The following is a 27,067-nucleotide window of genomic DNA, read 5'->3' as shown; positions in this document are numbered from 1 at the left end:
CACCAGCTTTCCATGGAACCGGGAGCAAATCTGCCGATCTCAGCCAACAGCCCTGACCCTTGGAGTCCCACCGCCCTCCTGGTCCCAGAGGCCAGGGCTGCTCAAGCGTCGGCTCCCAGGAGCGCTTCCAAGGAATGGTGACTTTGCTGGCAAGGAACGAGCCGCTTCAAACGGAGGAATTTGGATGCCTCACTGCAAAAACAGTGGGTCAAGTTTAAGGTGAAATTCTTGGCCCCCTGCTTTTGTTTCTGATGATTTTTGTAGGACAAAGCTGCATCCTGCTTGGGAGCCCTCTTCTCCCCGTACACCTCACCCACTGGACACCACCTGCCCGAAGCAGCATTTGTGCTTACATTCGCCATCTGGGATGTGCAAGCAGTTAAAGATCTGTTAGAAAAGCAACACGATTTTGCTTTCTTTATTATTGAGAAATCAAAGACCTCATGTGACTTTGTAGATGACCTAACACATTTATAGACCAGGAAGGAAGTTGAGCTGCGCCGCTCGCTTCGCTTTCCAGTGGGGCGGTTGCTGCAAGTTCAACCTCCTTAACTCAAAGCCGTGCAGAGGGGTTGCAAAATGACTGCCCAAAGCACCACCGAGCCCCCCAGATGTTGCTTCTTCAACATCAAGACAGCAACAGTCGCTCTAGGGATCTTCCACATGGTAAGTTACAGGACTGAAAGGGGGGGACAGGGAGAGGGAAGCAAGAAAAGAGAGGCGGAGGTGTAATCTTTGCAGAAGGTGTAACCGTTGCAGATCACAAGGTTTCCTGACTGTTGACTTCTCTGTGTTCCCAAAAGGAAAAAAACCCAATGATTTAAGAGGCATGGACAAAAGGGGAGAAGGTGGTGGGGCAAGGGGGAGGGGGGGCAGGAAGAGATTTATTGCACTGGGAGGTCATTTTAACTGTTTTTTTCCCGGCTTTACCAATTGGAGCTCATGGAAACTCTCTCTGCTTCCTGTTTTTCCCTTGCAGCTTGATGCGGGAGCTCTTACCCGTGCAGGGGTGTGTAGTTGGGCCAGGGCTGGACCCATCGGTTAGAAACTGGGCAGCAGAGTGGAAATGCCAACGGTGGGAGTGATGGAATGATGGGTCACTGGAGGGAGGAGGGATTTGGGTCCCAGGCAAGCAAAGGGCGGGCGGGCAAAGCTGCCTCATTTCTCTCTCTACGGCCAGTTGGACACTCTACGGTGTCTGCTTGGATGCGTGGCGGTGCTCAGCTGCTGGCGTAACTGCTCGGGGGTGGTTGCGGATGGCAGCGAGCAGAGGCAGCAGAGCCTGGAGGGTCGTCGCTTCCCCGCCACCTGGTTGCACAGAGGTGCTTTCAGGTGGCTCTAAGTCATGCTGAGGATGTGGTTTCTCGCACGGCAGAGGCACTTAAAATAATCCCATCTGTGGCAGTCGGTGCACACGGAAACGGGTTGGGAGGCAGCAGGGTGATAACGGTTAGCGGGGGCTCCTAACCCCCTCCTTGCACCGGAGAAGTGGAGGGAGGGGAGCTGTAGCCTGCAAATATGTGCTGGGGGTGGCAGCTGTGGCAGCCGTGCCACGCACGGGAAGGACACGCCGTGGTCCCCCTGCAGCACCAGTCTGCATGCCTGGGGCAGGAGGAGCAACCCAAGCTGGCCGAGCAAATCCTTCCTGCACCACAGCCCCCTCCTCACCCACACAAAGCCCAGGCAGCGGGCCGACACACTGGTTTAACGGGCTTGACTTCCACGATGCCATTCCTGCCGTACTCCTCTGTGGAGCATTCACGCTGTCGTATGCAGAGACACTAAATGGCAAATAGTCTTTCAGATAAGCTTCATTTTTGAAATGGTTGGGGAAAAAAACCCACTTATTTCTCTTAGGAATACTTAATTTCTTAGGTTTAGTCTTTATTGGTGGTTCAGTTTGGTCAAACGAACTGAAACACATTTACTTAAAATCTGCCAGCGGGGTAAATAAGGAAGGAGGTTCCTTCTTTAGTCTTTTTCCTCTTCCTTAAAAACTAACAAGCCAAAATTTAGTACCTGTGAAAAAGGGGATGATATATTATAAGTAGCACGTACTGTCTGATACTGCATAGCAGCCCGCATCATTTTATAAGGTGATCCGACTAAAACTATAACAGTGAAAGGGAACTTTTCTGGTCTTAACTGTTGTGTAAAACCCTCTGAAGAATTTCAGCAGAGAGATATCGGACTTAAGAGTGTTTAAATACGACCTTCTTGGCCTATTTTAGCACCTCATCCCTTCCGAAGGCATTCTTCAGGATTCAGCTCATGAAGTGAAAGGCAAAAAAAATCCGGAGACCGGTTTAGTTGCTTTTTTGGATCGTAAGATAACTGGAAAGCATTCAGTGAATGGTAGGATCGTATAAACCCGGCAGGAGCAGAGCACTGGGGGCTGCTGGAGGCAGTGATGCCCGGGGTGGGGGAGTGGTCCTTGGCTGTAAACCTCCCTGGTTTGGGGCAGGAGGTGGCCCCAGCCCAGGGGAGGAGAGCGGAGAAATTTGTGTCTACACCACATCTTCATGGTAACTGCCAACACCTTTCCCCTGGCATTTCTCAAAAGCCAGGTGCTGTAGTGGCATTTCCATGCCATGTTTTAATCTTTTGGGGACATCAAAAACATTACGAGATGGGTTAAAAGAATCATGCCATTTTATATTCTCTTTTGCCATCTGCTTTTTGAGCATCTAGATTACACCCTGGGCAGGCTGCTTTGTCTTTTAGCCACAAGCTCAAAGCTTATAACCTCACTGCTTTAAAAAGAAAGAAATTGCTGCATTTCTTGTGCATTCTCATGACCCCAAGACATAAAAATTGAAACATATGAAAGCTGAGAGTCTGCGGCAGAGAACAAGCCATTTCTGACAACCAATTAAACATACAGCCATCACAGAGGGATGGTCATGAACTGTTTAGAAATGGGACCCTCATAGGAAGTATGGCCAAGATCTGATGAGGACTTGGCAAAATTAAAGGTCTGTGCAAAGGTGGGAAACACAAGACAGGCAACTACAACACATTTTCTCCAGAGGGCTACAAGCAGGCTGCGCGACATGAGCTATCTGTTATCAGTGGTGAAACAGAGGTACAGAAAATGAATTCTTTTTTCCTAGCTGGGAGGGTGAATCGTAAAAGAACCTCCTTTGTCCTTCTCCGAAGTCAGCAAATGCTTTGAACTGAGGCACATTTTTCTCGTAAGTGTTTCACTATGATGCCACTAACAACAACAGAGATTCCTGATTTGCACCAGAGCGTGATGGAAGATAATGAAACACCACTCTCAGTGCTGGTGGCTAACAGGCAAAATTTAACTACCAGTGACATAGAATCACAGAATGGTTTGGGTTGGAAGGGACCTTAAAGCCCACCCAGTGCCACCCCCTGCCCTGGCAGGGACACCTCCCACCAGACCAGGTTGCTCCAGGCCCCGTCCAACCTGGCCTTGAACCCCTCCAGGGATGGGGCAGCCACAGCTTCTCTGGGCAACCTGGGCCAGGGGCTCACCGCCCTCACAGCAAAGAATTTTTTCCTGACATCCAATCTAAATCTCCCCTCTTTTAGTTTGAAACCGTTACCGCTCATCCTATCGCTCCGCTCCCTCATAAAGGGTCCCTTCTCATCTCTCCTATAGGGCCCCTTTAAGTACTGGAAGGTCACTATAAGGTCTCCCCGGAGCCTTCTCTTCTCCAGGCTGAACCCCCCCAGCTCTCTCAGCCTGTCCCCACAGCAGAGGGGCTCCAGCCCTCCCAGCATCTCCGGGGCCTCCTCTGGCCCCGCTCCAACAGCTCCGTGTCCTTCTTGTCCTGAAGACTTCAGAGCTGGACACAGTACTCCAGGTGGGGTCTCCTGAGAGCAGACACCATATGAAAGATGTGTTCTTTCGAAAAAGTTTTGTGGGTCTGTTAAAGACACCAGGTAAGAACCGGGAAAGGCAGAGAGCCTTGGAGTGAGCCTTCACAGTGCTCATGGGAAAGAGTTTGCAGAAGAGGTGCAAAAATTTACTCAGGGCAGGGAAGAAAAGCTGCTTTTCTTTGCAAAATGGCAAAGGCAGAAGTCACAAGGCACGTGTCCTGAGTCAGCCCCACAGTCCAGCAGCCTCCCAGCCTGTCTCCAACAGCAGCCAGCAGCAGCTGCCTGGATAAGAAGGTATTGGAAGCAGGACAGGTACCAAGTGACCCTCTGCAGTTAGTACGTCAGAGCTTCTTGACTTTTGAGGTTACACGAAAACTATCACGTTTACTGTTGTGTTCAATAGTCTCCAGCTCTGTTCTGTTCGTATTTCCTTTTCAACCATTTTTTTTCCCAAGTTTGACAAATCCTAGTGTCACAGGACTCTATGAGCAGAGGCTGCTTCATGCCAGGTCTTTTTTATTGCTGTGAATGTTATCCCTCTCCTGACTGTTAGCAATGGTGACATGCCTCGAGACAGAAATTACGGTATAGTTGTGGTGTTGCAGTTTATACCTTATCCTGTATAAATAAAAGGATAGGTAATGGCTTCAAACTGGAAGAGGGTAGGTCTAGTTTAGATATCAGGAAGAAATTTTTCACTATGAGGGTGGTGAGACACCGGAACAGGTTGCCCAGGGAGGTTGTGAATGAGCCATCCCTGGAGGTGTTCAAGGACAGGTTGGACATGGCTTGGAGCAACCTGGACTGGTGGGAGGTGTCCGTGTCCATGGCAGGGGGTTGGAACTAGGTGATCTTTAAAGTCCCTTCCAACCCGAACTATTCTGTGATTCTATAAGCATGATGTACAAAGTCAGTGCAGGGCACGAGGTGCCAGGGAGCATTAGCACCTTACATGCAACTGGGGTTGTGACTAAGGAGCCAGAGATGCTCTTGAAGACTGGGGCTGAACCAGTAAAGGATATGGGGAACGGGCAAGGGCGGCCTGAGCCCTCAGCTCTTCAACCCTGCTGCTGCTGGCTCCTGACAGAGTGACCGCCATTGCAATACCCTGTAACTCCCCAGGTCCCTGCGGGTCCTAGTGCGTCTGTACCTACGGTATCAGCTCAGTGGGTTTCTTCTACACAGAACCCCTTGGGAAACAGTTTGATTTTTGGAGAAGGTTGTCTTATCTCACAGCTTTAAGAGATAACACAGAACAGCAAATATTTTTTCCCTACCTCTTCACCTTTTTGATAGTGTAGCTGCAGCTGGGCAGAGGGAGGGAAAAAGAAAAAGGGATTTATAACTCAGCAGTGACTCGGATGATTTGCTACATCGATACTGTTGGTTTGTAGCCGTATAAATTATTGCTGTGGGTCCTAGTGATGAATCATAGTGATGCTGGGTGATAGTAATGCCATCAAACACAAGCTCTCAGGCTTTGTGGCAATGTCTTGTCCTCCTATAAATCAGATTTGTCTCACTGCTGATCTCTCCATAGGCAGTTGAAATAAATCGTGGGCATTCTCAAACAAACAGGGAAGGAGAAGGAGGGGAACGAGGAGGGGACAGAGTTGTGTGATTAGCAAAGCTTCTCTGGGTGCTGTGAGGTGACTTGCAGGTGACTTTCAAGGAACGCATGGAGGAATTTGTCCTTCTGCTCATCGACTCCTCCCAGGCATGAAGAGACCTCAAGTTATTTGACATTAGCTTCAAGAACAAGGCTGGGAAGTTGCTTCTGTGCACACAGCACAGGCAGAAAACCTGCAATTCATTTGCTACTAGTCCTTGATTAGAGCCAAAGGAGGCCTTAGAAAGCAGCGTGTCTGCAGCTTGGTCTGGCCCCCGTTGCAGCCGAGCTCTTCTCTTTGGCAGCTCTTTAGCTCAGGGAGCAGAGTCTCATCTCTGGGACCTTCCCCAGCTCCTGGTCCTCACCTGTGGACGTGACTCGTGTTGGCACAGAGCTGTGATTCACTGCGCCTTCGCAGGCTGTGGCTGACCCGAGACGTTCGGCAGACCCTGTGCTGCTCCCTCGTCCCTGCACAAACAAGAGGGGGCGAAGGAGGCAGCAGGAAGGAAAAAGATGAAATGTTCTGAACAGAAACCAACTGGGAGCTAAAAAGACACTCCTCACTTCATCCTACCTTGCCACAACAACTACTTTTAAATTAAAGTAAAAACAAGGCAAAGCACTGAAAGTACAGCATTTATACGTGGTACTATTCGCCTTCAAAGCGCTGGGTGTCACCTGCTTGTGTGCACCGCTGGCAGAAACCCTCGCAGCACTGGCGGAGCAGATGTCACTGTCCCCATTGACCCCTGTTCATTACGGCTTCGGGCTCTTCTTGTGTGAATAAAAAAGGAGCAGCCGTCACACCAAGGCCATGTGCATAAAGATAAATTATTTAGAGATTAGTGAAGCTGCACATATTTCAGAAAAAAAAAAAAAGGCCTACGACACAACCTCTAAGAGCAGTTTAACCCTACTGCAGCTGCAGTAAAATTATTCACTAGGGAATGGGGGCTGCCTGCGTCATGCTGTTAAGAATCTGCCTTGCAAGACACCCCCCGTTTCGCTGCCTTGGTTTAACGACTGGCTCTACCACAGTCTTGCACTACGCGGCTCAGTCACTTCATTTCCCGGTGTTAGAAATCTTTTACCGAGAAACTTGAAGCACTCCTTTTAAACGGAGGCAGCAATAAGATGAGAGGTGTCCTCCAAAAGCTGCAGCCATAGGAGATAAAATAAGAAGGGCTGGCTGGCAGCGGGACTGGGAGACGGCAGCACACCACGCGAGCTGCGAGTTGAGTGCCGGGAGGTGAAACTTCCTATTTTAAGCCTGCCTCTCTCCTCGCCTCTCATGACACAGCAATAAGAAAGGGAACTGGGTGCTTGTCTGAGCAGCCTCGTCTGAAATGGGAACCTTTCGGTTTCTTCTGGAGCTGAAAGGTGACTCTCGAGTGAGAATATGTACAGCCTTGGAGAGCAAGGAGTGCTGGGCAGACTCTACATCAATCTCTCTCCACCTTCTCAGCTCGATGCCGGCAGCCCACTGTGGGGGTTTCATCACCTTGGATGTATATTCTCTACAGGAATAAATGAGATTGTCACATGCCAGGCAGCAGTGTGCCAAACCCAAAGTCAGGCGATGGAGAGGTGTCCTGGTCCTCACACAGTACTTGTGAAGGAGAGATGAGGGAAAGGCTCAGGGATTGTAATGATAGAGCACAGGGTAATGGCTTCAAACAGAAAGAGGGGAGATTGAGATGAGATCTGAGGCAGAAATTCTTGGCTGTGAGGGCGGTGAGCCCCTGGCCCAGGTTGCCCAGAGAAGCTATGGCTGCCCCATCCCTGGAGGGGTTCAAGGCCAGGTTGGACGGGGCTTGGAGCAACCTGGTCTGGTGGGAGGTGTCCCTGCCCAGGGCAGGGGGTGGCACTGGGTGGGCTTTAAGGTCCCTTCCAACTCTAACCATTCTATGGCAAGGCCAGACACCCCACCACATCCCTCCTGGGGACAATACACCTTGCCAGTATGTACAGACAGCACGTGTCAAGGGGACCAAACTTGTTGCAGATCCGAGAACAAGAAGTCCACGGCCACAATGGAGCATCAGTCACTGCCCACAGTGTTGTCAGAGCAGATAACACCTCTTGGGGTAAAGGATTACCCTGATGCCATTTATTGCTCCTTCATCACTTTACCGACAGTTTCAGCACTGTATATTGAGACGGCACATTTCTGACTCCATCATGCAGCCCATCTTGTTGGATATTTTCTTCCTCCTTCTCCAATCTCTGCTGTCCTCTCTCATGCTTGGTACGTCTTTCATTTCTTCTGCATTTTTAGGCTGTAGGAAGCTGGAGCACAGCATGGTCTGCCAGTCCTACACCTACAGCTGCACTTCCCAAAAGCAACATAGTGTGTGCTGGGTTATTTTAAAATTGCCTTAACAGTGTGGGTGGCTGGGGAGGAAGCCTGCTGCTACGTTTCCCCGAGGACGTAGGAAACGTGCTTGTCACCCCACAGCTGCGTCTCGCTGGCTGGACAAGCTCTCTGACCTCTCTGCTGCTGTGCATAAGAGCTGCCACATCTTCTCCGCCTGAGTCCCCTGTCCAGGAGGACCTCTTGCCACAACACCAGGGCACAGCCTGAGAGCAGCAAGCAGCAGTCAGACCAGGAGAAGTGCGGGGACAATCATGCCCTGTGCATTTTTTCCTCATAGACATGGGAACTGAATCTGCAGGAGGGGAAATCCCCAGGCGTGCAAAAAATGGAGAAACCCATGCCAGCATGACCCTCCATCCTCACCCCACCAACACCGGGTCCGGCATTGGCAGCACCCGTTCTGCAGACTATTCTCCAGGGACACAACCATCAACAAAAGTACCATGGACAAAAAAAGAGGTTGTTGTGAAGAGGTGAATGAGAGAAGGCATTTCATCTGGACTCCACAACCTCTGCCTGTGCGTCATCTCATACAGGAAGCAAGTTTGTATCTGCCACCAAGATCAACTCAAACTCGGGTACCGTAGAGCTGAAATAACTTCTCCAGAATAGCTACAGCAGCTTCTTGTTTCAGCAACCAGTTAAAGAAATGATGCAGGCAAGGAGGAACCGGAACTGCTGTGGTCTGCGCTGGTGTTTGCAAACTTTGTGTGTGGGAAGGAGCACAAAACCAGCAACTGCAGGGAGACGAGGCAAACCTAACTGTTGAGTGAGCAGAAGGACTAATGTGTTTTTGTCTTTTGCAGAGCGGTGGCTGGAGGTGCCGTACAAGATCCAGACAGAGTTCAGGCTGGAGTAATGTGTAGTCAGATGGGCTAGGGCTGACACTGCAGGCAAACAAAACCGAGAGGCATGGAAAGAAAGGCTTATCATTGCCCCAGAAACGGGGAAGCGAGGCGGGGAGGGGTGGCCTGCAGCAGAGACAGGAACTGAATGCAGACCCTCCCACTGTCTCTGCGTTAGCTGGAGGAAACCTAGAAACTATCTTCAAAACCAAATTCATCAACTTTCTGCACCACAAACGGCAAGTGCAGTTTCCAGAGAGCTGTAGCACATGCCCCAGCGCCCTTTGCTTCTAGAGTGAGTGTCCTCCAAGCCACACTCTCTGCAGTGGGGACTGGGACCCTGTGTCCCACCACGGGCCTTCCCTTTTTGTTTAAAATCTGCCTAGAGTCTGAGTTGGGAGAAAGAACGTGTCATCTCCTGGCCTGTCTTATATCAGGTTGTTCAGGAGCCACATGAGACACGCTGTTTTTATTTATTATATTTTTTCCATGCAGTAAATGAACTTTGCAATTTGAGGCTGATAGGAAAAGAAGAAATAGCTAGATCTCATTACATGGGGACACAAGAAAGTTAACACGAATTCATATCAATGTAACAGTGTTTGAAGTCCCATGGAAGCGCTGAACCTCATCAAGGATGAAATTGCATCGATCTGAAGTTTCTTTACACTTGATGGTCTCCCCTGGGATGTAAAGGATTTCTTAACTAACTACGCATGGAGATCACATGCTGACTTCAAGTGCCCTAACTTGTCCGAGAGTTTTCATGTACACGCTCCCGAAGAGATTTCACTTCCCTTATTGCTACTTCTGGTCAAACCCCTCAAATGTCAACATGGGAAATATGGGAAGAAATTGCTTTTTCAGGTTTCTGTTAAATGGAGGCCTGAACAAAATGGATGACCTGAGCCTTAAACGTGTTTCATTTCTGAAAGCCAAGTGAATGAAAGGAGGACATCAGATCCCAAATGCTCCCATCCCAGATGGATTTAAAGACATAGAAAAGCCAGAGCCTGAAGTTCTATATGAAGAACCATCTCTAGTGTCTATCAAAGAGGGGAACAGCAGAGCAAAAGAGTTCCTGGTTACCTTGCAAGTGTTGAAATGAGCCGCGCAACCGGACCAACAGCAGCCCCATAAAATAAAAACACGTCAGAGAGAAAAACCCAAGGCCAAGCTGAAAGATTAAGAAGACTTTTAAAATGAAAGCTGGTTTAAACTTCCCATTTAAAAGGGCTTTTGCATAGAAATAATGAACCACTGAACTGCAATGAGATAAAACAGACAAGGATCTGTGTGCCTTTCACAGAATCACAAAATCACAGAATCATAACTCCTCTCCTGGTTTTACTTGCACAGAAATGCCCTGGACCTGCTGTCTGAGGTGCTCCATGGTGAGGTCTCCAGCCTTACGGAGGTCTTCTGCAGCCCACGACTGCCCAGTGCCCCCCATGCAACAGAAGCTCTCCCTAACCTGGGGGTTAGAAATTGGTTTTTCTGCTGCAGATCATCACTGTTTGAATATAGAAGCACAGTGCTAGGACTGAGACCGCAGCTCTAGGCCTCACTCCATCTCACTGCTTCCTAAACTCAGAATGGGATCAACCATGGAGTCTAGGGTTTGATAGTCCGACTTGGAAAGTTGGTGGGGAAGGGAGAGAAAATTGTTTTAGTTCAATGTGAAAAAAGCACATTTGGAAATTTTTCTCAAATCGGTAAAAGAAGGAAAACTATACTTTTGTCAATGAAGTAGTATAGGTAGACTTACAGATAGCTGTTTATTCTTTTAGTATTTCTTTTTACACTTTATACTGTTGTTACCTGTAGCTCAACTCTGAAGCCAAATGGTATTTCAAAATGTAAAGCCAGAGCTTTCTGGATAAAAGATGTTGAAACAAAGCTCATTAACTTTGTAATTCCTCCCTCCTCCTTCAGAAGCTGCCAGAAGAAAAGAGAGTTAAACCCAAACCATTAATAAACTGATAAGTTTTGTCTCAATGTTTCCTTGTTAAGGATTTGAAACCTTTCATGACTGTCTCGCTTGGAGAACCATCCTGCATTTAGGACTGCGGCCATTGCATGCTCCCTGGAAACAAATTTGTTTATAGCAAGTTGGCCCAAGGCCCACTGAATTGTGTCTTTTGCTTTTGTTCTCCTAGGTCATGAGCGTTTTGCTGCTGATTGAGTACTCCCTGGAGGTGGCGAGTGGGAAAGGCTTTTGCAAAGACCTGGACAAGGATTACTACAAAATTGGTATGCCAAATTCAGGATGCTGGAAAGCAGCAAGGGTCTGTGGGGTTGAGAGGGAGCCCAAGGTCCTGCATTGGTCCCTCTTTCTTTTTCTTCAAAGAAAATTGGAAACTGGCATTCAGAGCAGATGGGCCAAAAGCTCAGACCCAGAAACTAGGTTTAGGCTCTAAAGATGTGGATTTTGGTTTAGGCCATGGCTTTGTCGGCTTTTGGGAGACCAGTGAGGAGCCCAGACAATTTGTCTTTATTTCAGTGGACCAGGCCCTCAGCCCAAACTCTTCAGTACCCTCATACTCCTCCAACCTTTCCACTGAAATACACTTGGCATTAATCTGACAATCCTTTTTTCCCCTTCTTTTTCTTTTCCACCAACTGTGGATCATTTAAGCCTTACACACACCATTGACTCCCTTCATATGTTGGACATTTTTCAGGAAAACACTGAAGTATCTGACCAGCTGCTCAATGGACCTAGACTGGCCAGTGACCTTGGGGTCCCGGAGTGGGGAGAAATCACAGTCCCCACACAACATCCCATGGATGGGTGGGCTACCCGATGTTGCCACTAATACCCCGCCCTTTGTGCCATGGATCCATCCTCTTCTCATCATCCGTCTTGCCACGCAGGAGTCTCCTACTTGACAGCTGAAGGCACTTCAAAGTGCCACACCAGCCCACATCCTTTCCCCCCTGTCCCTTTGGCCCCCACCCCTAGATTTTCCCAAACTCTGGTGGTTTTTGCAGAACATTGGCTGTCTGGAAGAAGCAGCCAGGCTGTTTCATATCCCACAAATCGTCACAAGCATCACATTCATCACAGTTGATTGAATTCTTATGGCTTGAGCTTGGAAGGATCTAGCTTGGCTTTCAGAAACCTGGTAGATATCTCATGTCGAGTGCCATTTAAAAGAAAACAACTCCCCAGACCTCAAATATTACTTGACCAGGCTAATTCCGCATAAAGCTGTTTGGAAGCAACATACACAGGGTGCTTTTTGCTTTTCTTAGTCACTTTTCAGTGTAAAACCACAAGTTGAGATAACCCTTGTCTGCTGCGTGCAGAAAGGCGGAAAGCAGGCTCCCACACCCGATATTGTCTCTCCCTATGGAGAAGGCTCATAGTCAGAGAAAAACACAACCCACAGCAGCAAGGACTTGCCTGTTCCCTGGTTTTCCAGTATGTCCTTCCCCAGGCTGCAAGCACGCACAGACAGGCCCCCTGTAAGTGGAGGAAAGAGAAACCAAGTACAGCAGATTCCTGCACATCCCAAAGTCACTTGTCCCCGGGGTAGGAGTCGGACAGAGTGGAAAGCACCAAAACAGGCACAGTCACTGTGTGGGTGAAGCTATTGCTAACAGATGGGTTCACATTTTTCAAAAGAGTCCAGCTGGGTTTTGGGAGGCACCACTGTAATCCCCCGAGGCTGTTTTGAAAGGCATCGACTGCCAGCAGAAAATGGAAATTTGGGTGAGTCCTGCTAAGAGGACCCCGAGCAAGGGTCTGCTGTCAAGGTTCACAGCTTTCGCACGGGGCATTATGTCCAAAGTACTCCAGTCCGGGGGGGTTGGAGGCTACTTTGCTTAGCTGTGGTCCACAGAGGTCCCTCTGCAGCTGTGGCTCAACTCAACACCCCGAGTAGACTTGCATGACGACTGCGTTGGAAAATACTTTCTGCAGAGCTTTCCCATTAGGGCGACATGCAATACACTGAGCAGGGGTGGGTTTTTTTGTTTTGTTTTGGTCTTTTTTATGTACCTGGCTTGGACATGGCCACCGTTGGAAACATTTGCTTCTCGTGGTGGAGTATGCATATGCATTCTGACTAACACAGTGAGCTGAACTGCTGAAAACTGAACATGATATTTGCAGATCATAATACTTTCCCACAGACACAGTTAAGTAAAAATGGCAATTGTTTTTCATTATTTTTTTGCAGAAAGATCATCCAAGGCCAACAATTTTTAGTTTTCTTCAAGTATCTAAGTAAAATATTCTTTAAAGAAAAAGAAACAAACCATCGAGACAGATTTTTTCAGATGATTTCCATACGTAACCATTATATGCTTTCTAAGCAAGACATGCATTTCTGCAAATATCGAGGTTTTTCTTTAAGAATAGAACTGCTCTGAGTAAAATTGGCCCTGTTTTTAACAACCCAACCTCTTCCCACACAATCAAAATGACAGGTCTTCCCCCTCCCCCCTCTTCCACTGCCTCCTACACAAAACGGAACATTTCATAATGAAATCCCCAGCACTTCCACTTGGCTTCTCTTCCCAAGCATTTCAAAGGGCTCTGCTTGGGAGACTGTGAGTGTTTTCAGATTGCAATTGGAATAAACACAGTGCAGCCCTTCTATTTCCAGAAACAAGCGGGGAAGCAACACAGCAAAGCAGTACAAAAAGTTCAATTTGACTTCAAAACCCAGATGGAAAGAGTTGGAGAACAATTTGGGGAGAGGTTCTGTTGATGCCCTCAGCATCTGCTGCTCTATTTGTAGATACTGCCAGATTAAAGCACTTCGCAGAATATATAATGCTAAGGCCGTAGCCGTGGCCCAAGAATACAAACAAGGCAAGGCTTATGGGAAAACGCTTTTCACAAGATAAAGTAGGAAAAAATACATATAGGAGTTCTTTATAAGGAATCAGAGCTCCCGTGAGATTTCTCAGCGGTGCATTTTGCTGCCTCAAAAAGAGGGTATGGGGTGGGCCTTGACTTCCACAGGTATGAAAGGCCAGGTGGGAGGAAAACTGGGATTGCTGCAGGTTTTTGAGATTCCCAGGGTAATGGGAAGGGTGACTGGGTCAGCTGCCCTCAGAAGAGGGGTGCCCTTGCTGCCTTGGCTTACAAGACACCGCAGGCAGCACAGGACTGAGAGCGCTCCTCTGAAATTTCCCTTTCAATGGAAGTTGCCCAAGAAATTAATATAAGACCTGGTGAAAACAACGGATTAAAGGGGGAAGATGACACAGGTTCTTCTTTGCCTTTGGGAGCCTTGAAAATGATTTTCCCACCCCTAGTGGGGTCAATGCCAGGTCAATGCTAATCTACAGTGGATCTAGATTTACTACCTAACTAATATTTAAGAAATAACACAAGATTAATTTGGCCGGGAAGAAGAGAAAAACTTTGCGGTGTGGTGATTTGGGGCACTCAGTTGCAGTTTGGAAGAATTAGGTTCACATCTCTCTGCTCTATCTCGTATACGGCAGAAATTTGGATGTGCATTTCCCATGCAGCCTCCCCCGTTTCCAGTCTATTAGAAATCTCATCCTGGAGCTGAGAAGCCTTCCTAGCAAAAGCCTTCTTGGCAGCGCTTCGTTCCTGAAAGCATATGAGCTTTGGCAGACTAGCTTTTCCTGCTGGAAAAAATAAAACCAAAACGCAACCCCCCCAAAAAAACCAACAAAACCCAAACATTTCAATTAAAAACTCCTTACCAGTTTTAAGCTGCTAAAATGAATGGGGTTTTGCCTTGAAAACGTTACACCCCACTGCTTGCCATAGGTCAGATCTTTAGGATGTCTTCAATTCATGCCTGTGTACAGTCTGAGCGTTAATCACTTTTATTTTTCATTAATGACTGTAAAAATTGCCACTGTGGACAAAGTACAACTGGAAAAGTTGTTTCAGTTTCTGTCCAGCCAGCCAAGAAAAACACCTCAGCTATGCCTGAAGGCCTGTGTGCACGGCCTGTGCCATATGCTATGCATACCATACGCTACGAAGAAAATAATCCCTCCTTCTCTAACGAAAAGCGAGTCAGGCTAAACGGACTGGGCGGCTTCTTTCCCTGATGGACCTGCCCATCCTTTGAACGTGGCTGTCCAGAAACAACTCCCCGCAGCTTATCAGCAACACCCAAGCAGACACTGCCGTCCTTGACAATCTGTGAACGCAACTGTTAAACCACGGCTTTATGAGCCCTGTTTGTATTTCCCATGCCAGTTTATTGGGCCATAAAACAGAAAGGGGTTTCTCTGCATTCATGGGAAATATTAGGAGTCATTCAATGTCCCTCCTGACTACATCCAGGGCACAAACCCTGATGTGAAGTTAATAAAAAATAGATATTTGGCAAATTAATGCTCTCTTTTCCTGTTGGATGGGTGGATTTTTTTGGTACCACTTGCTAGCATTGCAAATGTCTAGTGCAGCTCTGCGGAGGCTCTGTCGTATGCCCCCGTTCTCGTTACACCCCCAGGAAAAATGGCAGTTATTTCACAGCACATATATATTCCTGCCCATTAAATTCCCTAGGATCTCTGGGAGACTCAGGTAATCTCAGAGAATCTGAGTAAGAAAAAGCACGAGAAAGAGCATGTTTATCTCTTTGTTACTGCTGTCTATTCCTGTGTCCTTTTGTAAAAAGGTCCTCCTCAAAGGGGGCAAGGTCTCGCCATGCTCTCTGCCAGCAATAAAGTACCCCCGCCAGCACGGAGGTGGCTGTGGAACTGAAATACTCCTGTAGGTATGGTATTCTAAGGCTACAGGAGTGAAGCAGGCTTTGAGAGGAGTGACATTTCTTCCCTGTCTGGTTTTGTAACCACAGAATCAGAGCAAAAGTAAAAGGTGGCTCCCCGGAGGCCTCTAGTCCAACCTCCTGCTTGAAACAGGGCTGACTCCAGAGCTGGGGCAGCTTGCCCAGGGCTTTGTCCACGTGAGGTTCGCAGATTCCCCCAGATGAGAATTCCATAACCTCTCTGCATCCCTGTTCAAGACTGCATCACTTATTGTGGGATTTTTTTTTTTCTCCTTTTATCTGGAATGTCCTTTATTTTAAAAGTTGCCCCTCATCTTTCAATAAGAGCCAGTGCACCTTCCGCAGGGACAAACCCTGTTATTCTCGGAATACTCTGGTACTTTTTAAAGTGCTATAGAGGAAAACAGGTTATTCCGAGATAGGAACCCAGGTGAACATGCAGGAGGAAGACAAGGGAAAACCATGGAACGATGTCCCTGTGTTTGAGATAATACACATGCTCAAGCTTGGTTCAAGACTCCTAATTTTTCCCCTTTTCTGAGGGTTTGTAAGTGCAAAAGAGACAACCATTCATCCTACAATGGCAAAGTAAGCACAAAGGGAAATACTGAAGAGACTTAAAATTTACTATCTTATATTTTTAAGCATGGAAAGGGCCTTTTAGTCACAGTAATCTGGTCTCTAGGGTCTGCAGTGGCTGCAAGTACCTCCAACCCCAGGGATCCACTGCTGGTCCTGGAAGGTAACGTATTGCTCTGCCAGCCCTTGCAAAGTATTCAGGTGGCATTTGGCCTCTCTGGAACATGTACTGCATCCCCATCTCATGGAGGGTTTGCAGAGACAGGGCTAAGAGCCAACAGCTACCACTACCTAAGGGGGGGGTCACTCCTTTAGCCCATCTGCTAAATGTGGTCCCATGAAGAAAGAAGTCATTTTGTTTAAGTAAAAATCTTTGATTACTGAGATCAAATCCATTGGTACTAAAACATCCCTGGAATGGAGAGATCTGCTGCCAGCGGAAAGGATGACTGCGAACAAACAGGAGGCAGACAGCGCGTGGAAAGCTCTTTTCTCTTGGTTTTCCTTTTCTTTCCATCCCTTTGTGTCCGTAGGGTTGCGGGCTTTTTGTTTCTGTGTTATTTTTGTTTAGGGGTTTTTTGATCGAGGTTCTGCTTGGGAAATTCAGCCGGGTTCCGCTGGCAATTAGCCTGCAGAAGCAGCGGCCAGTTGCCCAATTAATTAGCAAGCCTGCCGAGAGAGCTGGAGCATGAGAACATGTAGAAAGAGGCAGAAAAACACAACTGTCTTGAATCCAAGGAAACACCGTCCTAAAGAGAGAAATCCTCTCTGGGGTAAACTTCTGATGGTTGGTTTTGGGAGGAAAACCAGTGAAAATGGCTTCAGGCAGACCAGGACTGTCTCCTTTTACGGCTGTTCCTACAAAGGCTGAGCCCGTCATCTTTGCTAAGCTCTTTTTATTTTTTAAGTTTATGCTGTCCTCGTGTTAATCTTCGGTTCTTTGCGCACCACATCACAGCCTTGTCTCTGCTCTCCTGCTTCTGAGAGGAGTGTTTGGTTCCTGCTCGGAGCTCGGGCTCTTCCCGTGCTCAGAGGTGTGAGCAGCATCTTCTGCAGCAAAGCCCTTTCTCTGTTGCACTCTCAGTTCTCATTTGGGATTTGCTGGACTGGGGTTTTCTTTCTTTTCCCTTTCCTAAGACTTCTTCCTCTCCTGTGTTTCAATTCTCATTGCTTTGTGGCAAACAGATCCTGCGTTTGGTTTTTTTTATTGGGTTATAAGTAATAGATATTTTCTTGTTTTGTGCAATCAAAACTCCTTGTTTCCTGATGAGGTTATAGTGGTTGTTGGATACTTTTGATCATTCCCGTAAGTCTTGCATTTCTGACTCCTACACGTGCAGCAGCTCACGTAGTGCTGCTCCCTCTCTTGAGATAAGCTATTTTTGCTTCTTTGAGGGATGCAGCCTCCTCAAAGGGTTTTTTCCTTTGAGCCCCATAAAGGAAGAGGCTTCTCATGCTCAGGGAAGGCAGTGCTGCTCAGGGCTTCTTTTCAGACTAAAGGTTGCTCACTGCAGATCTCATTTTTAGAGGAGGCTTGAGTGTGTTGCTAATTCTTGAGCAGATCGTAAGGGAAGTTAAAATATCTTTTGTATAAATGCATTTAAATGGAATAAAGTGCACTCCCTCCTAGCAGAGGACGGGAGGAGTGCTGCTGGTGGTGCCACCTGCCCTCCCCTGCTGCCCTCGCTGCCAGATGTGGCTCAGCCCAGCTGTCAGGCAGGTCCTCTACAACCCTGGAAAGGCTCCAGAGCTCCTCAGTATCGTCTTTGGTCCTTCCTTCAACTGGCACTCGTCCATGCCCGCATTGCTTCTCCGAGCCTGGACGCAGTCCTTGACAGTTTGCGTATGTCGCAGCGGCTGCGTATAACGGGCGCCCACCCCCTGCCAGATGCCATGGGCGGTGCTGGGTGGTAGGTCTGCCCTGCTCCAGCACGGCTCTCCCTCTGACTTGGGATGACTGTTGGCATTTGCTCCTTCAAACAGCCTCACTGGCCAAATTACGGTAGAGCTGTGACTGCTCTGATGCAAGTGTTTTGCTGCCGTAAACAGCAGCGTTGGTGTTATCTGCCTGGAAGGGGGATGGGTTTCTCTGCCTCAATATCTCAGTAAATTATTTTATTCTCTTGTCAGTAAAGCTAGGAAGTGAGTTCAGGACACTTTAGTGCATGCCCAAACACTGAAATCCTCCCCACACACTAAAAACGTAATCTGGTACCAAAGCTATAGGTAAAGACTCAAAGCTGGGGGAGATGGAGAGGCATTTTAATGGGGGCGGGGGGGAAAAATGGGGTAATATGGAGAGTGAAGGATTTCAGGGCAGATGGACTATATCAGAGATCCAACAGGCTAAAGGGCAATTTCTAGATTTCTTTAGGAAAGCAAGTGAAATGGATGATGGAAAAAATAGAGTTACGCACTATATTTAATAGCCATGGAATAAACTGGGCTGTTGGCAGCGGGGAAGCGAACCAGTAATCTGAGCTTCCTGGTGCTTGAGAAGCGTACCTATGGAAAGGATTGTTTGCTTTTTAAAAAAAAAAGTCAGAAAAGTTAAGAATTTGGGTCTTTTCTAATATAATCAAACGTTTTATTCGAGCACTTGGGAGCTGGAGATCCAAACAGACTGCTGCTATTTTAAACTCAGGTAGAGCAATAAGAAAGAAACTGGAGAGTGAGTTGGAGGCGGCACCGTGAAAGGCTGTATGGTATGCAGAGGTGGATAAAGAAAGTAGCCCTGTTTCGCCTTTGGAGTGAGCTGCCTTTTTTTTTTTTTTTTTTTAAACAAGCAAATCAACTTTACAAAAACCCTCACGCTGTCTACATCGCTAGAAAAGACGAAATGCGTATAGTGTACAATGCAAGCACGGCTTTGGTAGTCATCATCAGGGCAGGCTGCAATACCAAGAGGGGAAATTGCTTCCTGGGAACCATTCAGTAGGAAGCTTTGTGTAGGTACAAGATCATCTCCCTACACCCAAAGCATCTGATGAAGATTATTTTCAGCCCTGTAGGTAGAACTGCCTCACATTGTTCTCCTCACACGTTTATTTTTAACGTGTATGTTGCATCCTGCAGCTACAGAGAGCGGAGGTGAGATATTTCACCCTGAGAGTCTGTGGTCCATGCTACCAGTGGGTGGTTAAAACTTCTGCTTCTCATCTGCTTGAGAATCTTGCAGATCTTTCACCAAATTTTGCTGTTAGTTACTTAATCTGCCTTTGAGTCTCGAAATAATTTCCAAATCAGACTTACTAATCATTAGCTAAAAGCACTGTCCCTTTTTTTTCTACTTCATTTTACATTATATCATAGCCTAGGATATTTAAAATTTCAGTCCAGGCAATAAAGGCTTTTGGCTCCCATGCGCCTGAGCCGACGGCCTGCTCAGCCCAGTGGCTAAAGAAACAGAAGCTTCAAAGACAGATGAAAAAGTGGGGGTAGAAAAGGGGGAAAAAGGAAAAAAAAAAAAAAAAAAAAAAAAAAAAAAAGGTTACCTTCCAGCTGCATGGCATTCATTCCCCCACATACACAAACCGGTCTGACTATAACTCTTCCCTAGAGGTCTGATTGAATTGGGACATTGTGCTCTGGCTTTTAGTAATGTGGTAATTACTTTTATTGCTTTTAGCTGATGTCATCACCAGTTTCCTGTTGATCATCATGCTGTTTGTCATCAGCTTCAACCTCCTCCTGGGTGTGGTGAAGGTATGTTCTCCACAAATGACATTTATCTGCTGGCTGAAGCCTCTCTGGCTTAAAGGCGGGGACTAGAGAATGCTCGCTGAAAATGCTGAAGTACAACCAAAAAAGCAGATAAATATCTCTGCTTTCTTACAGAGGGGGATGTTGTCTGGTTTGCAGTCTCAGCCTCACCTGCAAGGCTGCTAACTGCCAGATGTACCCAATCTGGGTGACATTTCTATCAAGACTATTTTTGGTGTCAAGGAATGGAAATGTTCTGATTTGGAAATTCTGGTGTTTTGCATCTTCTCCTTGCTCTTTTCCAAGTCAGATCCTGGAGGGGAGCTGTAACTCCCTTATTACACTGGTGATTCCTTTCCCATTTCAGGAGAAGAAATGACCATGCATTGCTGTGGGAAAGTAGTGGTTTGCCACTACTTTCTCTGTAGTGGCAAAATTTGGAGACAGCTAAGTGACAGCTCTGATGGGATCAAGAGCCAATGTCACATAGCGACAATTCACAGAAACTTTACAAGGGGGTGAAAAAAATCAGTATCGCTGCCCTTCAATTTTCCTGAATCAATTATCACCACAGTATGTGGAATTAGATGCAGAAATTCCAGGAAAGTATTTGTTCTTGGAGTACCTAAATATATATCCTCACGTCCTTGGGGTACACAAATATATGTCTTTATGTCCTTGGGGTATACAAGTATATGTCCAATAGGTATTGATAGGTGGTTTCCTTCTATTCAGAATAGAAATAACTGGCATTGCTTTACTTTCTCAGAAGCGGGAACGTCTCCTGATCCCATTCCTTGCTCTTCAAGTCATGGACTTTCTCCTCAGCCTCCTAACAATGTTCAGTTCCTACATACAAGTTCCAGGGATCGTTTCTGTGTCCTCCCTTAGCCACACGGTAGGTAACAGCTCACAGATCTTCTCTGTTCTCTGTGTGATGGAGACATATACATAATGTACTGGATGGATGGATACATAATGTAATGGAGACATAATGTACTACGGATTACATATCCACGTAAAGGATCGTGATCTTGGGCCAAGGTTCTTCATGGCAAGACAGTTCCTACACTGACTGGAGACATGATGCAATCCTTGGGAACTGGAGGGTGTGCAAGGAAAGCCTAGTGACAGGTGGGATGTAGTTTGATCTCCCATGTCTGGGAATCCTCCTGTTGATTTTATTTTCTGTCTCAGGGCTTTGGGGAGGTGGTTCTGGGTGTGCCCGTGCTAGGAAGGGTTTGCTGGAGGAATATCACTGCTCCAGCTAGAGGCTTCTTCCGAGGAGCTTGTATGAATTAGTCCAACAAGATGGTTTAGTCATCGTTTTGGCCAGTATAAATGAATTAAATAGCTTAGGATATCGTAAATAATAGTAAATAAGAAGAGACCACAGGCCCTGTGTAAAATGGGGAATATCTACATAAGTGACACCATCTTGTAATCGTAACAAATTCCCATTCCCTGCCCTTCTTGCAGCAGGGACACTCGAAGATCCCTTTCCTGGCTCTGCAGCTGCTGGACTTCTGCCTGAGTATTCTCACCCTCTGCAGCTCCTACATGGAGGTCCCCACCTATCTCAGCCTCAAGTCTTCAGACAATGGGGTAGGTTATGGGCAAGCTCAGCTGATTTTTCATGCTGTGAACCCCTATGAAGTTTCTTTCAGTGGCTGTGAAGACAGAGTAAACTTTCTCTGATCTCTACAGTATGACCAGAACTGCTCTGTTTGATGACAAAAGAGGATTTTCCATATGTTCCCACCAACACGATGTTCTTGACTGACAGCTTGCTTAGGCATGTGCTTCTTGAAAGTACACCTTGTTTTTCTTGTAAGGATCTTATGGATGCAAATTGCAGAGCAAAATGATTTGGATAGAGCCTGCCTGCATGCATTGAAAATGCATCGACTTTTCATCTTTATTAAACAGTCATACTTTTAGTTCTCATTTAAATAGTCTTCTGAAAATCTTTGCCAAAGGAGTGTAAACAGCAGGAACCGAAAATATCCCTGTACTCTTTCCAATGAGGCAAGGAAGGTGGCCTGTCCCACCTTTCTGAAAGGCGGGCTGAGAAACTTGCTGAGATCTCCACCGCTTTGTCTGACCCCCGGTGGAGGAACCCAGCGTGTATGATTGAGACCTTCTCCCTCTTTTCACAGGGCTTTCTGCCAACCCTGGAGAAGTTACCAACGGAGGAGTATGCCAAAGTGATGGTCACCTTCACCATTGCGTTCATTGCTGTCCTCTTCCTGAAGGTAAATGGCTGCAGGGTCTGGCGAGGCTGAAATGGAACTCTGTCACCTGGGGGATAGGAGGAATTTGGTTCACTTCTCTCTCAAATCTGCCAGGGCTTTGGAAAGCCTTGTTGTCTCTCCTTGGGCATAATAGGAGCTATGCCCCAGTGTAGAGTCCGAGGCGGGTCTAATACTCAAATCACTGGTTTTATGCTTCTGCAGATGTGAGCTATAAAGCAAAATCTCTCCAGAAACTATTACTGCCCATTCATCTCCAGATGTTTGAAAACAAATATAGGAAACTCTTCTGCTATTGTGTGCCAAAATAAATTCGATCATTAAGCAGCAGGTTAGATTTTCCTCTTGAGTGAGTCGCTGTATCCACACCAAAGTAAGTGGAGTTATGCACACTGATACCCTGAAATTTAATTAAAACCTGTGATCTGCTAAATCCTGCTTACAGCTCAGAAAACTCCACTGTGAGATGGTTTCTATTCTTCTTGCTTCAATGGATCAGAGAACAGGTTTTTCACTGGGGGGTTTCAGACCAGATAAGAAAACCAGATATTTCCAGGTGCTTGAGCAGATTATGTCACAGTGAAAAATGCTGCTTGTTAGTTGGAAAACATTTTTTATTCAGACTCTTCCCACGTGGCCAGAGAAGCCACTGTGGAGTGGAGTGTCTTGTATGATTGCACTGCAGACATGACTTTAGCATATCTTTTAATATTTGCATAAACTGTGCAATAGGAGTGGAGATAACCCTGAAACCCAGCTGGCAGTGCAGGTCTTCAGCAGAAATCTCACTGACCTGGCAAATCGGTTGATTTGAATTTTCCACAGCGTTAGCTACAAGACTGCTTAACTTGCAATGACTTCTTGCGCTGGGGTTTGTAGGAGGAGGGATGGGGGAATATAATTTAAAAAAATGGACAGGCACAAGCACTCCTTGGTCTCCTAAACTCCCCAAAACAAGTCATTAGGAACCCCATCCTTTAAACTTAGTGACAATCCCTCCTCTCTTCCCTGTGTAGCAAAAACATATTCATGACAGAGTTCCTTCTAAGTCATAAAGATCTGATGAGGAACGTGGCAACAAGACGGAACATTTTAGACCCAAAGAGGCCATTTGGCCAATTTAGGGTCCACCAGTTTCAATTCACTGAATGCCCACACCAAGGTAGTGTGTAAATATGTTGGACTAGCCCAGGATCTTTTTGCATAAATTGATTTGCTTAATGACCCATCACAAGCATTTATTGCTCTTATGCTAAAATGTTCTTTCCGTGTTATCCGGTGTTGTTTGCCTGCCAGCTTGCAATTACTGTCCCCAAATAATTATCTGCATCCCACACCATCGCATAACTCAGCTAAAAGACGGTCTGTCAGATGAAGAAGAGATGGGGCACCTGCCCCATCACGTGCCTCTGCCAGTGACCTCATCTGAGACCTGCAAGACTTTGCTCACCCTTTTAGCATGAAAGATTTCTCTGGCAATGCTAGGGGGATGGTAACACTCCTCTCCCTCCTCTCTCTAACACCACGCTTTGCAGGGCCCATGTCCTTTTGCAACGTGGAAGTCTCTCCATGCAGCTTCACAGCTTCTTACTGGTGTGGTGGCTGGTTTTATGCTTACTGGTAGAGCCCCAGCGGTGATATCATCAGTTGTTCAAGTCTAAGTTCCTTGGAGATGCAAAGCATTCAAAGGGCAGAGAGAGCGAAGGGGTGATTCTTACGTAGCACCATTAGGTCTGTCTCCCTTGCTGACCTGTGTCTCCACAAGTAATCTTTATCTCACCTCAGTATCATAAAATCATCCCCCTCCACCACCACAGTGATAAGAATGCATAAACCAGGGGGAATAAAACATTTCTGATGGGAAATGAAAGCAAGGGTCTAACATAATTACTTCTGAAGTAGCTCACTTCCTGACCTCTAGGACAAGCTTCCCATCCACTTACAATGTCAACAGCTGCCAGAGGAGTTTTCCCTCTTCAATTCAGTGTGGAGAAGGGTATCCTACAGTGACTCTTGAGTGTTTGGAGTTAGCCAGTAATGGGATGATCCCAAGGTCACTGGCTGCCTTTACATAAGCTGTGTGTACTAATGTATTCTGCTCAAAGCTGCTATTGCTTGCAGCAGTCTTAACTGAAGTCAACTTCGTTGAATATGGTGCAGATACTGGTTGGCACTGCAGCAAACACGTCCAGAATCAAAATCAAAGAAACGAGTTTTTTGTTGTATGATATTCTTCAAAAAAAAAAAAAAATTGGGTTTTCTTTCGTGGATGAGTGGGGGTTTTGTACCATTTATACGATGGCTTCAGTGTCTTGCATGTTTGCTCTCTGTATGAAGAGGCTTTTGGAAGGGGGAAGGATTTTGCGATATTCCCTAAAGGTGGTCAAAGTTTGGATTTACCTCCTCATCTCTGGAAGTCTGTTTGAGAGATGCATTCCTTCAAGTCAGATACTTCATTTTTTGTTCTCGTGCTTTGTCTTGGCTTTGTGTCAAGAAAAACACACCTCATTGTTCTAGGAAACCCTAAGCTACACAGCTTGTTCACGAGGCATATAACTCCCTATGTTCCTTTGAAAATGCCAACTGTTTTTAAAGTAGAGTCTTACGCCAATAAAAATAAGAGGCACACGACTTTGCCTCACTGCACAGAGTAGGGAAAATATTTATTTAATATGGTATGTTTCACAGACCTTGCTTATTTTCTTGTGCCACAATCCATCAATCGATCCATTTTTCTCAGAAAAGCTCTCTATTTATTGCATCTTGTAACTCTATGAGGTGCAAGGCGGTCTTGTCAGAAAAGTGTAACTATTGGAAGTATAGGATTTTGTTGAATGAGCTGACCTTTCAGGTCAGTCCTAGTGGACCAGGGAGCCTTGGATCTCTGGGAGGTGGATGTTATGCCCAGGGTGCTTTCCTGAGACATGCAAACTTTGTAGCTTGCTCAGAAAAATAACACGAAGGACATGCTTTCCTTTCCTACCCGATGACATTGCACTCTCAGAGGTCTTAAGCATGTGCTTTATATTTAATGGTGCTACTAGTCCTATCGACTTCCCACATTAGTGTACTGTTCCGAATAGATGGAGTTGTCGCCTTTCCAGTGAAGGATCAAGAGAGACCGATTTAAGGCCCTGGGACACGCGGTCCCAGGCTTCCACCTCCAGAGAAGACAGGAGGGCAATGGCAGGCTCACGGCAAAAGTGGAAACGCTCTCGTTGACTTGCAATGCAATGGCAGACTTCCCTTTCCCTTTCTTTTTCAGGCCTATATGTTCAAATGTGTCCTGAGCTGCTTTAAGTATATTAAAGCCTGCAAGAGAAAGGAGGTGAAAGTCGACCCACAAGCAGTTGAAAAGGTGAGTAAAGACTGCTTCGGATTTACGCCATGAAAAGGCATGGTTTAGACTGATGAGGTGCATGATGATCCTTCCTTTTGCTTCTTTGGTGGCCTGAGAGATAGTTCAACCCTTCAAATCTGCATTCACAGATAGTAATAATCAGTTTCCAACTATATCATATTTCTTTAACTTTACTTTTGTATAAAACCTTTCAAAGTCAATGGTATCTGTAAGGAACCCGAAACTCAGGCTTCAGGCAAAGCAGATAAATGGGAATATAACTTTTATTCTCTGATCCAGATATGTGTTTTTAATTTCAGTTGAACTTTGGTTTCTGTGCCTAATAGTGCTACCCATGTTTAAAATTAAGTTTGTCTTCACCTCTTGCTGGATCACCATCTGAGAGATTTGGTGCGTTGCCCTTCATCTTAAGAGTCTGCTAAATAATGAATATCGATGTCCTTAGATTACTGATGACCTCTTTAATAGTAGCATCCAGCTGCTCTGACACAATGGAAAGATATTGAAGAGCTTCCAAAAATAATAGATGTCTTAAAGATGGATGAGAAGTAAAGAGGAAGAATATGGAAAGCTAAGTGCAGGCGTTTGTCTTGTTGAAACTTGGCAGATATGATAAGCCTTGTCTTGCCAGCAGTGTGTGCCCCTGCTGTGCATGCATCATGGCCCTCTGCAATGATCCGAGCTTAGCTTTTTTCTTAGGCAACGAGGCTCACATTCTGGACATTAAAGAGCCTTGGTCCGTTTATTGCAGCCGTGCTTTGGGAGAAGGAGGTAGGACCGGCATCAAAGTGGTGATAAATTGCTGCTGACCTCCGACCCTTCTGGATTTCTGCCCGTTATCTCTTACAGCCCGCGTGGTTCTTTCAGCCTGTTTTGAACTAGGCAGAGAAACACATCTAAGGTCAAATCCACTTTAAACCCTTCATGTGATCCCCAGAGCATAACTAATGGTCTTCTCTTTCAGGCTGTGCTGCCGTCGTATGAGGAAGCCTTAGAGTTGCCTTCCAAGGAATCCCCACCGCCCTACGTAACAATCTAAGCTCCACTCATGGAGAGGAGACATCTGTATTGCTGTTGGTGACTCTTGCCTCTTCTGTCAGATAGTCAGCTTCATTGAGAAGGTCCTTATTTTATAGCAGTATCGTGCTTATTACAATCCACCTCACTTTAGGAGCCTACGAAGAGTGACAGTGAACCACTGGAGTTGGTGCCTTGCTCTACTCCGGCAGTTTTTGAGCTGGTACTACCAAGCGGCAATGCAAATTTTAATAAAGTTGGCACCAGGTGCCACTGAGGTTCCCGTCACTGGCCTCTGACATCTGGCTAATGTGAATTGTAGGCACTGGTCTGAATCTCTTGTCAGGCTTGCTTTATGCCAGCAAGATGCTGTTTCTCGTCTGTCTCACATCTAACCCAGCAGCTGAGATATTTAGGAAGTGGAACAGGGGGAAAACAGGCAACAACCTTTTCGCTGAGATAGTCCAACCCTGAAGCTATGCTAACCAGCATCTTTTAATGAGGACCTTATGGGAAAGGGATCAGAAAAAGAATAAAGATCTCAAATGAACTGTGATGTAGCTCTCATCCTGTCTGCTTGTGACGATGACTAATAGCGTTTACTCCAGAGTATACAACATGCTGGAATTGTCACAGCATTGCTCTGCCATTTCATACCTGAGTGTTTGCATTTTTTTGCTTTTAGTGTGACTTGAAAGATGAGTTTCAATAAAAAAAAAAAAGTTAACGGCTTCAA

General features: G+C 46.4%; 1 protein-coding gene across 1 annotated transcript; it reads left to right on the top strand.

Moving 5' to 3' along the window:
• Positions 1-489: 489 nt before the first annotated feature.
• On the top strand, positions 490-27,067 carry LAPTM5 (lysosomal protein transmembrane 5). Its single transcript, XM_054223857.1, has 8 exons — positions 490-666; positions 10,843-10,936; positions 19,628-19,704; positions 20,471-20,599; positions 21,181-21,306; positions 21,861-21,956; positions 25,219-25,311; positions 26,279-27,067. Exons 1-8 carry the CDS (start codon positions 580-582, stop codon positions 26,351-26,353), a joined length of 777 nt encoding a protein of 258 aa, XP_054079832.1. The 5' UTR covers positions 490-579; the 3' UTR covers positions 26,354-27,067.

The sequence above is a fragment of the Rissa tridactyla genome, chromosome 18 (genome assembly GCF_028500815.1).
Source record: "Rissa tridactyla isolate bRisTri1 chromosome 18, bRisTri1.patW.cur.20221130, whole genome shotgun sequence".
Taxonomy (NCBI): domain Eukaryota; kingdom Metazoa; phylum Chordata; class Aves; order Charadriiformes; family Laridae; genus Rissa; species Rissa tridactyla.
The sequence above is the reverse complement of the archived record's forward strand: the minus strand, read 5'-3'. Positions and strand labels throughout refer to the sequence as shown.

What these genes read in the sequence shown, in the direction of transcription:
- LAPTM5 (XM_054223857.1), top strand. Translation starts at nt 580, where the DNA reads ATGACTGCCCAAAGCACCACCGAGCCCCCCAGATGTTGCTTCTTCAAC. An exon ending in CAAGGATTACTACAAAATTG is followed by an intron (nt 10,937 to 19,627) that starts GTATGCCAAATT and finishes TATTGCTTTTAG; the next exon opens with CTGATGTCATCACCAGTTTC. An exon ending in TCCTCCTGGGTGTGGTGAAG is followed by an intron (nt 19,705 to 20,470) that starts GTATGTTCTCCA and finishes TTACTTTCTCAG; the next exon opens with AAGCGGGAACGTCTCCTGAT.